This window comes from Lynx rufus, unplaced genomic scaffold (genome assembly GCF_022079265.1).
Source record: "Lynx rufus isolate CCGP_SWC_20201006 ecotype Redwood Valley unplaced genomic scaffold, mLynRuf1.p SCAF_4, whole genome shotgun sequence".
Taxonomy (NCBI): Eukaryota; Metazoa; Chordata; class Mammalia; order Carnivora; family Felidae; genus Lynx; species Lynx rufus.
Window position 1 is genome coordinate 96,071,386 of NW_025814856.1, and position 13,801 is coordinate 96,085,186.

General features: G+C 35.9%; 1 protein-coding gene across 4 annotated transcripts in view; it reads left to right on the plus strand.

Moving 5' to 3' along the window:
• AKAP9 (A-kinase anchoring protein 9) overlaps positions 1-13,801 on the plus strand; it is a 152,920-nt gene that overhangs the window by 50,012 nt on the left and 89,107 nt on the right. For all 4 annotated transcript variants that reach the window (XM_047094567.1, XM_047094568.1, XM_047094569.1 and 1 more), the window contains 6 exons: positions 2,084-2,297; positions 4,399-4,478; positions 7,200-7,338; positions 7,776-7,861; positions 11,804-11,915; positions 12,588-12,786. In XM_047094567.1, coding sequence (XP_046950523.1) covers positions 2,084-2,297; positions 4,399-4,478; positions 7,200-7,338; positions 7,776-7,861; positions 11,804-11,915; positions 12,588-12,786 — 830 coding nt within the window. The remainder of the gene's footprint in view (positions 1-2,083; positions 2,298-4,398; positions 4,479-7,199; positions 7,339-7,775; positions 7,862-11,803; positions 11,916-12,587; positions 12,787-13,801) is intronic.

Genomic DNA, 13,801 nt, shown 5'->3' on the forward strand with positions numbered 1-13,801 from the left:
TACTGCAGTATTTTTGAAATATCAAAAAATTAGAAATAATAGTTGGTCTTCAAGAAGGAAATTGACAAATCGTGGTGTATTCACAGATACTGTAGGACAGTTAAAATAAATTAACCTGTATCTACATGGATAGATCTCAGTATATTGAATGAGAAGAATGATTTGCTAAATAAATACCATTTTGCACCATTTATGTAAATTCTCAAAAACATAAAATATATATTGTTTACATGTACTGAAAAGTGATAGTATAAGAAATGGAGTGGACTTGTTGCAAATTTATGATAATAATTGCCTCTGGGAAAGGAGGAATGGGAATATAGTGGATTAAATTTTATTTATGTTTTCTTTCTAAACCAAAAAAGTTTGTAGAAAGGAGAGAAATGGGGGGGGGAGGAAGACAAAATAATTGTATTTATTTGGGTTGTGAGTACATGTTTACTACATTATTCTTTTCATTTCTCTATATTTAAAATATTTTTTATTTTTTAAATGCTTATTATTTTGAGAGAGAGTACAAAGTAGGGGAGGAGGCAGAGAGAGGGAGAAAGAATCCGAAGCAGTTTCCATGCTCTCAGCACAGAGCCCGATGTGGGGCTCACTCTCACAAACTGTGAGATCATGACCTGAGCTGAAATCAAGAGTCGGATGCTTAACCAACTGAGCCACCCAGACAACCCTAAAATATTTTTAAATGATGAAGCAGGCCATACTACTACTATACCATCTATCAAAGTTTACAATAAAGTTGCGGTAATGGCAATATTGTGCTACTTTCCTTGAAAAAGATAGGTAGATCAGTGCAACAGAATGAAGTGAGAAAAATCAGACCTCTCTCTTTTTTTTAATATATGAAATTTATTGTCAGATTGGTTTCCATACAACACCCAGTGCTCATCCCAAAAGGTGCCCTCCTCAATACCCATCACCCACCCTCCCCTCCCTCCCACCCCCCATCAGCCCTCAGTTTGTTCTCAGTTTTTAAGAGTCTCTTATGCTTTGGCTCTCTCCCAGTCTAATCTCTTTTTTTTTTCCTTCCCCTCCCCCATGGGTTTCTGTTAAGTTTCTCAGGATCCACATAAGAGTGAAACCATATGGTATCTGTCTTTCTCTGTATGGCTTATTTCACTTAGCATCACACTCTCCAGTTCCATCCGTGTTGCTGCAAAGGGCCATATTTCATTCTTTCTCATTGCCACATAGTACTCCATTGTGTATATAAGCCACAATTTCTTTATCCATTCATCAGTTGATGGACATTTAGGCTCTTTCCACAATTTAGCTATTGTTGAGAGTGCTGCTATAAACATTGGGATACACGTGCCCCTATGCATCAGTACTCCTGTATCCCTTGGGTAAATTCCTAGCAGTGCTACTGCTGGGTCATAAGGTAGGTCTATGTTTAATTTTTTGAGGAACCTCCACACTGTTTTCCAGAGTGGCTGCACCAGTTTGCATTCCCACCAACAGTGCAAGAGGGTTCCCGTTTCTCCACATCCTCTTCAGCATCTATACAGTCTCCTGATTTGTTCATTTTGGCCACTCTGACTGGCGTGAGGTGATATCTGAGTGTGGTTTTGATTTGTATTTCCCTGATGAGGAGCGATGTTGAGCATCCTTTCATGTGCCTGTTGGCCATCTGGATATCTTCTTTAGAGAAGTGTCTATTCATGATTTCTGCCCATTTCTTCACTGGATTATTTGTTTTTTTGGGTGTGGAGTTTGGTGAACTCTTTATAGATTTTGGATACTAGCCCTTTGTCCGATAATGTCATTTGCAAATATCTTTTCCCATTCCATTGGTTGCCTTTTAGTTTTGTTGGTTGTTTTCTTTGCTGTGCAGAAGCTTTTTATCTTCATGAGGTCCCAATAGTTCATTTTTGCTTTTAATTCCCATGCCTTTGGGGATGTGTCAAGTAAGAAATTGCTGCGGCTGAGGTAAATTAGACCTCTCTTATATAAAGTTTTAAACTGTAATTTCATGTATTTCCCCCTTGTAGTCAGTAAATGCAGAAGATAGAAGTTATTTTAAAAATGTAAGTTGTTTAAAAGTATTCTAATGTGTACATACATTCACTTTAAGAATGATTTAAGGCTACAGATGGAAGCTCAGCGTATATGCCTCTCTCTGGTTTATTCAACTCATGTGGATCAGGTTCGTGAATATATGGAAAATGAAAAAGATAAAGCTCTTTGTAGTCTTAAGGAGGAACTTATTTCTGCCCAAGAGGAAAAGATAAAGGAACTTCAGGAAATACACCAGCAAGAGCTACAGAATATAAAAACACAAGAAACAGGTAAATGGCTTTCTAAAAAAATTATAAGTACTATGAAATAAGTAAATATCACTTAGAGCCCACCATTCCATGATACTGTCCTGGTCTTAGAATCCATAGAGGAAGGTAACTGTATATCCAAGTCCTGGATTCATCTGTTCATATAATCACTGCACATTTTTTTAAGTGCTTGGGAAATCTAAAATTACTGAATCATTTTCCCACAGAAGTTGTAATCAAGTGGGAAAGCAATATAAAATAAACTCTTAGAAAACAATAGATCAATTTCTGTAATAGAAAAATGACTAGAAAGAATGGAAGAAAAAAGGAAAAAAGCCTTATACCTCCTGGGAGGAGGAGTGGAGTGAGGTTGCAGGCAGGAGTACGGTTGTTGGAATTTTAGGGAAGGTTCCTGAGTCTTAAACATAGAGGTGTGAGAGATCGTAGCCATCTTGGAGAATTGAGAGTTCAAGTTACATGAGAAGGTGGTGGGTTATAAAGCTGTTAAGATTGACAGGAGCTTGATTAGAAAAGGCCTTATATACTCTGACTGAAGCATGTTTAAGCTTTATCCTATTGGTGATAGGACCTGTAAGATTTTAAGTAGTGGGAGTAACAGTAAAATTTTTATTTTAAGGTAACACCATGAGGCAAAGTAAGGAAGGTGATTAGTTCTAGGAAGACCAGTTAAGCAACTTTGGAGGTAATTCTGCTAACAATAAGGGGCTGAATAAAATGTATTGAGGATGGAAGAGAGAGTCAAAGAAGTAGGCTGTAGTCTGCAGTTGATATTAGGAGGAAAGGGGGAAGAATTGAGAGTGGTCCGTAAGTTTCTAGCTTGGGTAGCTGGATTGAAGGGGAGACTAGTCATGAGGAGTATGCAGAGCAGATCTATGGGAAGAATAATAAATCCAGTTTGGAACATAGTGAGTTAAAAATACCTCTTGACTTAAAAAAAAAAAGAGTTATCTAGTAGGCAGTTAAAAATAGAAGTCTGAAATGTAAGAGGTTTAGGCTCAAGATTAAGATTTGGGAATCCAGGGGCGCCTGGGTGGCGCAGTCGGTTAAGCGTCCGACTTCAGCCAGGTCACGATCTCGCAGTCTGTGAGTTCGAGCCCCGCGTCAGGCTCTGGGCTGATGGCTCAGAGCCTGGAGCCTGTTTCCGATTCTGTGTCTCCCTCTCTGTGACCCTCCCCCGTTCATGCTCTGTCTCTCTCTGTCCCAAAAATAAATAAACGTTGAAAAAAAACAATTCTTTAAAAAAAAAAAAAAAAAAAAAGATTTGGGAATCCAAAGATCATTTGAGGCCAGAGAAAAGAATGAGATGTCCTAGGAGACTGTACAGTAGGCACTGTGAGAAGCAACAACATATAAGGCATCTGAAGTAGAAGACTAGTTGTAGTTAGCTTTTATCTCTAGTAATTGTTTAATCACTCTATTAAGTAGACTTCCTGTGTTCAAAACGTCTGTAGGTTTTCACCCTTGACAGATATACTTTTGAGAATGAGGTGGTTCCTAAGTTTGTCTAGTTGCTCTGTTGAACAGAGTAGAATTTAGGGAGTGGCTTAAATATCATTTTTCCACTTCAGGAGTTCTTTAGGTTTGAATGTAATAAGATTTTAAGCATGTATTATTTTTAATGATATCCTCTAAAGGATAGAATCTGTCCAGTGGTTTTTCAACTATAAGTTAATTAATGGGTCCACTAATGGTTGATGCAGTTAGTGAGTAATGACCAGCATTTTTTTTTTTAGTAAATAAAAGAATATAGTAGAACAGAAAACATTAAAAGCATATAGTATATTAAAAAAAGTAAATAATGATCTGTGAAATTCTTGTTTCAGTTTTCCATGGATGTGTATAATAGGTTACAATATATGACATATTTCTTATATTGGGGAGTAGTAAAATGTGTAAATCACCACTTCATACCATTTTGTAGGATATAAACTGAGAATCTTAAAAATTATCTGAGACCATTAACATTGAGCAGTAGAAAATAAGTTTTAAAGAAGGAATTTAAAACTAATCTTATTGTAAGGGAAGCTTCCAGTTGACATAGGTTTAAAATGATAATAGTACTTAAGTAGATAAATGTTTAATACAGTATCTGTTCTATTAGGTGATGAAGTGAAGCCTTTACAAATGCTTATTGGAAAACTACGCAGGGCAGTGTCTGAAGAATGTTTTTATTTTACACAGGTAAGATATTAGTTAAAAAGTACTTTTAGGAATGAAGTCTTGCCATTTGCAACTACGTGGATGGAACTACAGGGTATTATGCTAAGTGAAATTAGTCAGAGAAAGACAAATATCATATGACTTCACTCATATGAGGACTTTAAGAGACAAAACAGATAAGCATAAGGGAAAGGAAACAAAAATAATATAAAAACAGGGAGGGGGACAAAACATAAGAGACTCTTAAATAATGGAGATCAAACGGAGGGTTACTGGAGGAGCTGTGGGAGGGGCGATGGGCTAACTGGGTAAGGGGCATTAAGGAATCTACTCCTGAAATCATTGTTGCACTATATGCTAACTAATTTGGATGTAAATTTAAAAAAATTAAATTAAAAAAATGTAAAAAAAATACTTTTAGACAGGAAATACTATACTTCAGAACTGCACTTAGAAAATATTCCTGCGTTTTTAACTTTAAAATGAGCATTTAAATGTTTTCTGATAATCTTTTGAAACAAAAGAGATTGGAGTAAATTATCTCAGCAGTGGAACAGACAAAAGGTATACCTAATACAAAAAAACAGTGGACCAATAGAACCCAAAAAAAGTCTGTTTCCTGCCCCTGCCAACTTTGGTTGTTGAGTGCATCCATTGACTTACCTGGGGAGATTGCACAAGATCAATGAGATATGATTTCACACTTCAGATTGCCAATGTCTAAAAACTCTAATTATGCCAAGTATGTTTGTGAACTTAGAGTGAGATAGAAGCACTTACACACTCCTGGTGGAAATGTACTGCCTTGAGAAGGAGATTGGCAGGGTATATTTTTGAAGATATATACATCCTACAACCCAAGCATTTATTTGTGCACAGTCAGATCTGTTCATTGCTAGAGTGTCTTTATTAAGTTAAAAATGGGAAACAACTCAGCTTTCCATGAACAATGGTAATAAATAAATTGTGTTATCTCGATGCACTGGAACTCCGTTTAGCAGTGTTTGATGTCTGTACTAATGTCAGTAAATCTCAAAAGTATAAAGTACGTATGCTCGAATAATTACCTCTGGATAGAGAGAAAGGTGCATAAAATGGATAAGCAGTACTTAAAATAGAGAGCTTCAAATCTATATGTAATTTTCAGTTTCTTTAAAAAATATGGAGATAATATGACAAAATTGACCATTTGTTAAAGGTAAGTAAGAGATAAACTATTTTTCTGCGTATTTGAAATAGTTCAGAATTTATAATCTTTGCTTTGGTTTGTCCCTAATCTCTATCCCGGGCTTTTATATTTATGAATTGGAGGAAGAGGGTGGTATCAGTTGGGACAGGTAGAGCTACCTTATTGATTTTGATTACCTATAAAATTGTTCAAAGAACAGTGTTGCAAAAACCTCAAAAAGTAAGAAGCAACCACACCTAATGCATGTCTTCATTCAGCTACTCAGCAGTGTCCACCTCCACTTCTGAAGCATTCAGGCATTGTCCTTTCATATCTATTGTTGATATTCAGTAAATAATGGAAAGAGAGCCCAAGTCGAATTAGTTAAGTTATAAACTGACTTTATGTTTTTTTCCTTTTGTTATTGTCTTTACCTGATCCCTAATCTCAAGCTGAAATATGAATCACTTGTTCTGATAGAGGGGTCCTCTGGGGTTCTTCATGAAACCTGGTTTTGTCATTAATCATGTTGTCATAGACTAGTTTTTTCATCTTTTTGAGTCCATTTCTTCATTAGTAAATGGGGTGATCATTCAGGTTTCTGCCAACCCTAGTATGATAAAATTCCATTTTAGAAACTGCTGAAAATTTAATACACTCAGTTGTTAATTGACACTATAGTTAACTTTTAAGCGAATCTCAAGAAGTAGTAATAAACAATTTGGTTTTTTCCAGTTGTTTCCAGTTGTGTGCAGGGCAAAGGTGAAACTTATTTTGAGGGCTTCTGAAATGATTATGGGTCATGTGTTGTTTTTAAATGATGGTAGAATTTTCTGTTGCTCAGGAGAAAAAAACTAATAATGTGTCACATATTTGTAATTTGTGCATATAAAGCATAGAATTCTACCTATGTGTTACAGAAAAGTACATGAATGTGATCTACTTCATATAATTTTTTTTAATTTAAATTTTAGTTAACATACAATGCAGTATTGGTTTCAAGAGTAGAATTCAGTGATTCATCACTTACAACACCCAGTGCTCATCACAAGTGCCTTCAGAATTTATAGACTACTTTCCAGTCATAATTTTTTTTTTTTTGAGTAAGCTCTATGCCCAACATGGGGCTTGACCTCATGACCCCAATATCAAGAGTCACATGCTCTGCCAACTGAGGCACCCCTAGTCATCATCTTTTAACTTCTGTCCTTGTCTTCTAGTGGTTTTTCAAGGGTAGTTGGCATTACAGAGATAACATCAATCTAAGATACAAGCTAGAAAGTGGTAGATTGCAGTACAAGCTATATTCATTATTAGAAGCAGAAAAAATAGTTTTGTGCAGTTAGGATTATCAATATTTTTCCACTGTAGGATATATTTTATGTCCTAGAGAGAGAGAAAGATTTAGATTTAACCATTTCTTTTGCGGACTGATTTGGTGTATGGAATAGTGTTTCCTTGCTGATTTTTCTGTGCCATTTTGACTTTTACATATAGGAAAATAACGTTTAATGATTTTTCAGAGGCACAAATCAAAAATTTTTAATTCTGTAAAATACTAATTTTGTTAATAGACTTTTTGCAATGTCCTTGGTGAACATCATACTCCTGCTGTAAAATGTGGCATAAATATAGAAGAGAAAGAGAGTTCTGGTGTGCATACTTCTGAAAATCAAGAACAAGAATTGCAAGATTATAGATATGAAGTTCAAGGTAATAAAATCTTACAGTCTTTTTTCTTTTTTCTTAAATATTTGTTTGTTTGTTTTGTGAGATAGAGTGCAAGCAGGGGAGGGGCAGAGAGAGGGAGAGAGAATCTTAAACAGGTTCCACACTCATTGTGGAGCCGACCCAGGGCTCGATCTCACAGCCATGAGATCATGACCTAAGCCAAAACCTAGAGTCGGACACTTAACCAACCGAGCCACTCAGGTGCCCCTTCCCACATTATTTTCTTAAGTCAGTTAATGTGATGAACTTTTACTTTAATCATAATTCAGTTATTTAATATCTTTTGGGATTCATGAAATCTTATTTTTAACATACATTTTTATTTATGTAATGCAGTAATTGTGATATAAAGAGAATCAAAGATGTCCACAAGTTTGCTTGTGAAATGAAATTATTATAATTGTTTATTTATCATCTAGACTTTCAAGAAAATATGCAAACTCTTCTCACCAAAGTAACAGAAGAATACAACAAACTCTTGGTACTTCAAACACGATTAAGTAAGGTCTGTGAAATGGAAAATGTATTATGTTTTCATTTATTGTGTCACATGCTGTTTTGTAAGCTTCTTCATCAACTAAGCATTTCTAAAATAAGTGAACATGAAAAAGATGAAGGAAAAGTTACATATTCGTAGTATCAATGAGCTAATGGAATATCTGCAAGTTGAATACTGTTTACCCCATTTGAGAGTTTTGGAAATCCTGATAAAGTAAGATACATATAAAATGTCAGATTGTAAACTTGGTGAAGCAGTTGTATTTAGTTTTCTATATAGCAGTTTTAAAGTAGCGGGTCTGTTTTAGAGAAAAATGGAATTAGTATAGTTGTTTAGAACATAGCTAATTAGTTTCACACAGTGTTAGATATGTCAAATTTCTTTCAAGTAGTTGTTTTAGAAATGTATGCAAGAGAATATAGATGGCATAGTGTAATTTATTAACTGTATCAGAAAAATAAATAGCATATATTGGCAAAGATAAGTGTTATGATCTTCATGTTGTAGAAAAAATCCAGAAGGATCTCTATGTCTGTTTATTTGGGGTACTTTTGATGTCATTCTACTTAACTGGGCAGATTTGAAAGATTTAACTGACACGCAGCGAAAGTTCTATTGCTTATGAGGGATGCTTTGCTAAGAAAATTAGATGCAGATGTGGTTTGGTAACACTGTGTAATCATGGTCTGACATCAACCGGACCTCAGGATCACTTGACAATTCTTGTTCTTCTTTCTCTTCCCCTCCCTCTTTCTTGCCTTCTGTCTTCCTCTGTTTCTCTTTTCCCCTTTCCATCATTCCTTTTCTCTTTCTCTTCCTCTGCAAGTAAATAAACTATCCTGCCTTTTCTAAAACCTGTAAACCTACTCCACTGTCTTACAGATAACTATGTAGGAGGGCAGGTGGATAGATAAAAATCCTTATTTAACTCTACATTTCCCTACAATAATTACTTTTCTTTCTACTTCCCTTCATAGCCAAGATGTTGATCCCTATTCAAAATCATCATACCATTTTCTTACCAGTACTCCTAGCAGTTTGGATTTTTTTGTTTTTCTACTGCCCTTATCCTGCCTCCAGGGATCCTTCTTCTCTAGTCATACTTGGGTTTCTGAGGGCTGCTTAGAAAATTAGATGCAAATGTGGTTTGGTGACACTACGTCATCATGGTCTGACATCAGCCAGACCCTCAGGATCACTTCACAGTTCTTTTATGTGGTACTTTACCTTCTCACAATCCCTTCAGTGGATGTTTCTCAGCTTTACAACTTTCCTCAAGTCCTATATTCTACTTCTGGTCCCCCTTTGTATTTGGCCTTATCTCCTATTTCTCTACAAATATCAGAGCTATCAATTATAAATTATCTCAGCCTGCTACCTCTAGACCATATGTATTTCTTTAAATCTCTGAATGCCCTAATTAATTTTCCTTCTATCTCAGAAGTTATTCCTTTCCATAACCAAGGTTATTTTATTTCCTGTGACTTTGTTAATATCCCTTTCTACCTCTTCCAAGATTGATAACATGTCCCTTCCCTCTCTTCTGTGATTTCAGCTCCTTTGCTTGTGTTTTTCTCTGTTTCTGTCCTTTCCCCTCGCACATTCCTCACGTCTCTATTTAGAACATAACTGGTCCTCAATGCCACATCTTCCTTTGTGGTTCTCTTTCTCCTTCATGATCACATTGTTTGAAAGAAAGAATAGACTATAGCGGGAACTTCCCCATCTGCTCCCCTCTCCTCCCCATTGTAAACAAGCTTCCAACTTGCACTTCACTAAGCTTTCTTTGATCAAAGTCAGTGGTGAATCCTTAACTGTCAGATTTCCTTTCTGTTTTCTTACCTTCCTTGTTTTCTTTCTTTTAAAAGTATGTTGCTTTTCTTCATGGCAATACACAGTTGAAACTATTAAATAGTGTAGGAGGGCTTATAGTAAGCAAGTAATCCACAGTGATGGATTTGTGAGTCAGTGAATGATGTGTCATTTTGCCTCTTTCTTTTTAGGGCACTGAGTAGGGAACAGTTTGGTTTGATGAGAGAAACACCTCTCTTCCCCAGTACCAGAATGTGGGAGGCTTACTTTGGAACACAGATACCCACCCTAACTTCTTTAGTTCTCCCCAGAAAAAAAATTAAAAAGTGAAATTCACATGTTAACCCAGTAAGGTAGCTCTCACCACAAAGGCATCCAGAGGTTGGTTGAGATCAGTCTCAGCACTGCAGTACATCACTGTCTAACCTGTTAGCTTCATCTTCTAACCCTCCTCCTCCTCATTTTAGCCATACTGAAATACTCCCAGAGTTTCCCAAATGTACCCTGATCTTTCACACCTTGGCCTTTATTGAATGCTGGTTTTTTTCTGCCTGACACTGCCATCAAACTCCAGTCTGCTTGGTGTGTTCTTCCAGTTGGTTCAGATGTTATTTCCTTTGTGTCCTCTTTACCTGTCTTCCTAGACTTAGGCATTTCTTCCTCCATTCTGTTGGCCTTTGGTTACTGCATTTACCTTTTTCTGTTAATTATAATAACAAGAAAAATAATGAATGCAAGTTTGTACAAAGAACTATGGCAACAGGGAAAATGGGGGAGGTAATGATCTATTTAAAATAATTCCTAGATTCTAAACCCTTCAGAATCAGGGAGTCTTGTCTTTATTTTTATTTCTTCTTAGTGTGGTCCTTGGTTGGAGCACATGGTAGGGGTTTAATAAGTGCTGAATGAATTAAGTGAGGAGATATATTTGGAAAAGTAGGCTGGAAACTGAAGAATTTACCTGATGGTCTTTATTTTCTTTGGGAAATTAAGAGGCAAGGTCTTCTGTTGAAGTTGTACTAGGGGTTAGGCACGGGGTAGAGGACTTGATAAGAATAGTAACCAGTAAAGTAGCCTTCATGGGAAATAGTTTTATCCTGTGGCTCACCTGCTTTTTGTGGTATTATTTGTTCATCTAGCCAAGCAAGTCCAAACTCTTTCTCCTTGCTTTTAAGGTGCTTTGTAGTCTAAATCTATCTTATTTACATAGCCATCTTCCCCATCCTTATCCAAATTAAACCCCTCTTTACAAGATAGTTTTCTTTACTAGTTATAGCATTAGGCTGTTCATTCACAAATGGCTCATACTCTGTTTTCAGTATAACCTTTCTGATCATTGCCCAAAATGACTGAGGCCTGAATCAAGTTTGACTTACTCTATAACTACTCACACATGTCATTCTTTCTTCTCTGTTATTGTCCTTATAGTCAATTATAGTTTAGTGCTTCTCTAGTTACTTAATTTTATTTCCCCAACTAGTTGATACATTCTGTAAGGGCAGATACACATATTTTTTTTTTTTCTACTGATTTTATCTTAGTCTGTCTTGTCACAGTGCTAGCCATGTAGTAGATGATTATTAAGTATTCTATGAATAACTAAATTAAGACACCTAAGCATCTGACAAATTGCTGCCTAATTATAATAGTTAAGGAAATAACTTGAGGTTCATCTGTTTTCATTATTTTCCTTCCTTTTGTGTAAAGAACCATACCATTTGTCAATTACTTGGATGTACATAGGTTATATCCAGAGATTCATAAAGTTACATTACCAAGTATTGATAAACATAAAATTTACAGTGTATGAGTTGAAATTCCGAAGACCAAGTCATATTACAAATACTGTATGTGTTATATACCAAAATTCTGTGCAGCTTCTGTTTTTGTATTAAAATGAACTTCTTTCTGGGTATGAAAGAACAGTACACTTACTAATATAATTGCAGTGCTGTGAAGGGAATGTGAATCACTGTCAGAAGAAAGCGTGGAATAACGTAGAAGCAAAAATATTTATATCAGAGTATTAAAATTCTAAGTGATTTCAAAAACATTTTCAATGTAAAGCTGCTTTAATATAACTTCAAAATGCTAGATCGTATATTTATGTCACTCCTTTTCTGTTCTTTTCAATAGATTCATGGACAGGAGACAGATGATGTGAAGCTTGAGGTTGCAGAAGGAGGTCTACCAAAAGAGGAAACAGAGTTTTTATCAGCCTCTCAGATGACCAATTTGCATGACATTGGTAAATTTTGATTATATGCCACAGTGTAGTACTTTTATACCAAATATTTAATCATTTGATTTTTTTTTTTTTTTTTTTTTAACTTTTGAGAGAGAGAGAGCACAAGTAGGGGAGGAGCAGGAGAGAGAGGTAGAGGATCTGAAGCAGGGGCTCTGCCCTGAAGTAGCAAGCCCAATGCCAGGCTCAAACTCATGGTCATGACCTGAGCCAAAGTCAGATGCTCAGGTGACTGAGCCACCCAGTGCCCTAATCATTTGATTTTCTTACTTTACAATTTGAGATAACCTCGTGACCTTGGGCATTTCAGTATAATCTCTCTGGTCTCAGTTTTCTCATTCTTAAGGTGGAAGATTTGGACTATTGCTGTCTTTGATCCCTTCTCACTTCTTATTCTGTGATTCTAAATTGTTTCCAGTTTAAAGACATAAAGTTGGTAGATTTAGGGGTACTACAGACATGAAGATTAAAGAAATGATCTTGAATTGCACAATTCATTTTGTTTGTTTTCTTGAGTCAAATTGAGTTTAAATTGAAACTTGAGTTATTACTAGTAAAAAAAAACATTATTTTTTCGAAGAAGAATGAATATCTCCACACACAAAAAAGTGATTGTGGTATTTCACTAAGAAATTTCTGTTGAAGTGTTTATTTTCTTCTCTTCATATAACTTAGATGTCAGTCATAAAAGCAAGTTATCTGCTCTGCAAGATTCTGAAAAAATTAGGCGACTGGAAGGACAAGTTCAAGAATTAGAAAACTTCATCTCCTCTTTGCAGCAACAATTGAAAGAAACTGAAGAAAACCATGGGGCAGAGATCCATTGTTTGCAGGAAAGGCTTCAAGCTGTCAGTGAGTCTACAGTTCAGCCAAGGTATCTGTCTACTTATAATTTCATTCAACAGCATTTGTAGAGTAGTAATAGTCATAACATGATTGTTTTCCAGAAGAAAATGTGACTTAAGGAAAATTGGATGAAAGAGATGGGGATGTAGCATTATCAAGAAATAAGAATAAGAGATAATTCTTTGAAATGTGTGAAATATTATAAACTGAAGACATTATAGGGATTTTACTTACACCTTATTTTATAAAAATGCTGGTTGTTGTTAATTTGCTGAGAGAGTGTGCATATATTTGTTATCATATGCCTGGTCTTTACTACCTTGATGTGGGACATACCCAAGAAATATAAGATAGGATCATTCTAGTCATGATTGGACTTTCTCCACTTTGTTGTCTAATATTCAGATTCACCATGTCCAGAACTCTGGATCTTCCCCTTGAAATTTGTTCCTTCAGCAGCCATCTCCATCTGAGGTTACTCTTCTTTCTCTCATACCTCACTTCCAGTCTATCAAAAAATCCTGTTATTTCTGCCTCCAAAATACATCTAAACTGGACCACTTCTCACTAGCCCCCTGCTGCCTACCATTGTCATGTCTCACGTGGATTACTGCAACAACTGATCTCTCTCCTTCTACCCTAACTCTTCCCTAAAGTCTGTCCTCAGCACATTTCCACAACTAGATTTAAGACATGATCAGATCACGTTAGTCCAGTGCTCTTCTGTCGTTACAGTGCCTTACTAGGTCCTACATGATGGTTCCCTGTTACCACTTTGACTTTATCTCCTGTTGACTCACCCACCGGTCACTATTCTCATGCCGCACATTCTTCTTGAGATCTCAGACCATCAGTATGCTCCTGCTTTAGAATGATCTTTCTCCAGATATTTACATGCCCAACACATTACCTCCTTTGGGTCTTTATGCAGATATAATGTTCTTATGATGTCTATTCTGATTACCCCCATTTAAATTAAAATTGTTCTTTAGAACTCTGTACGCTAATTTCCTGCGTCATTTCTTTCTATATTACTTAATGTT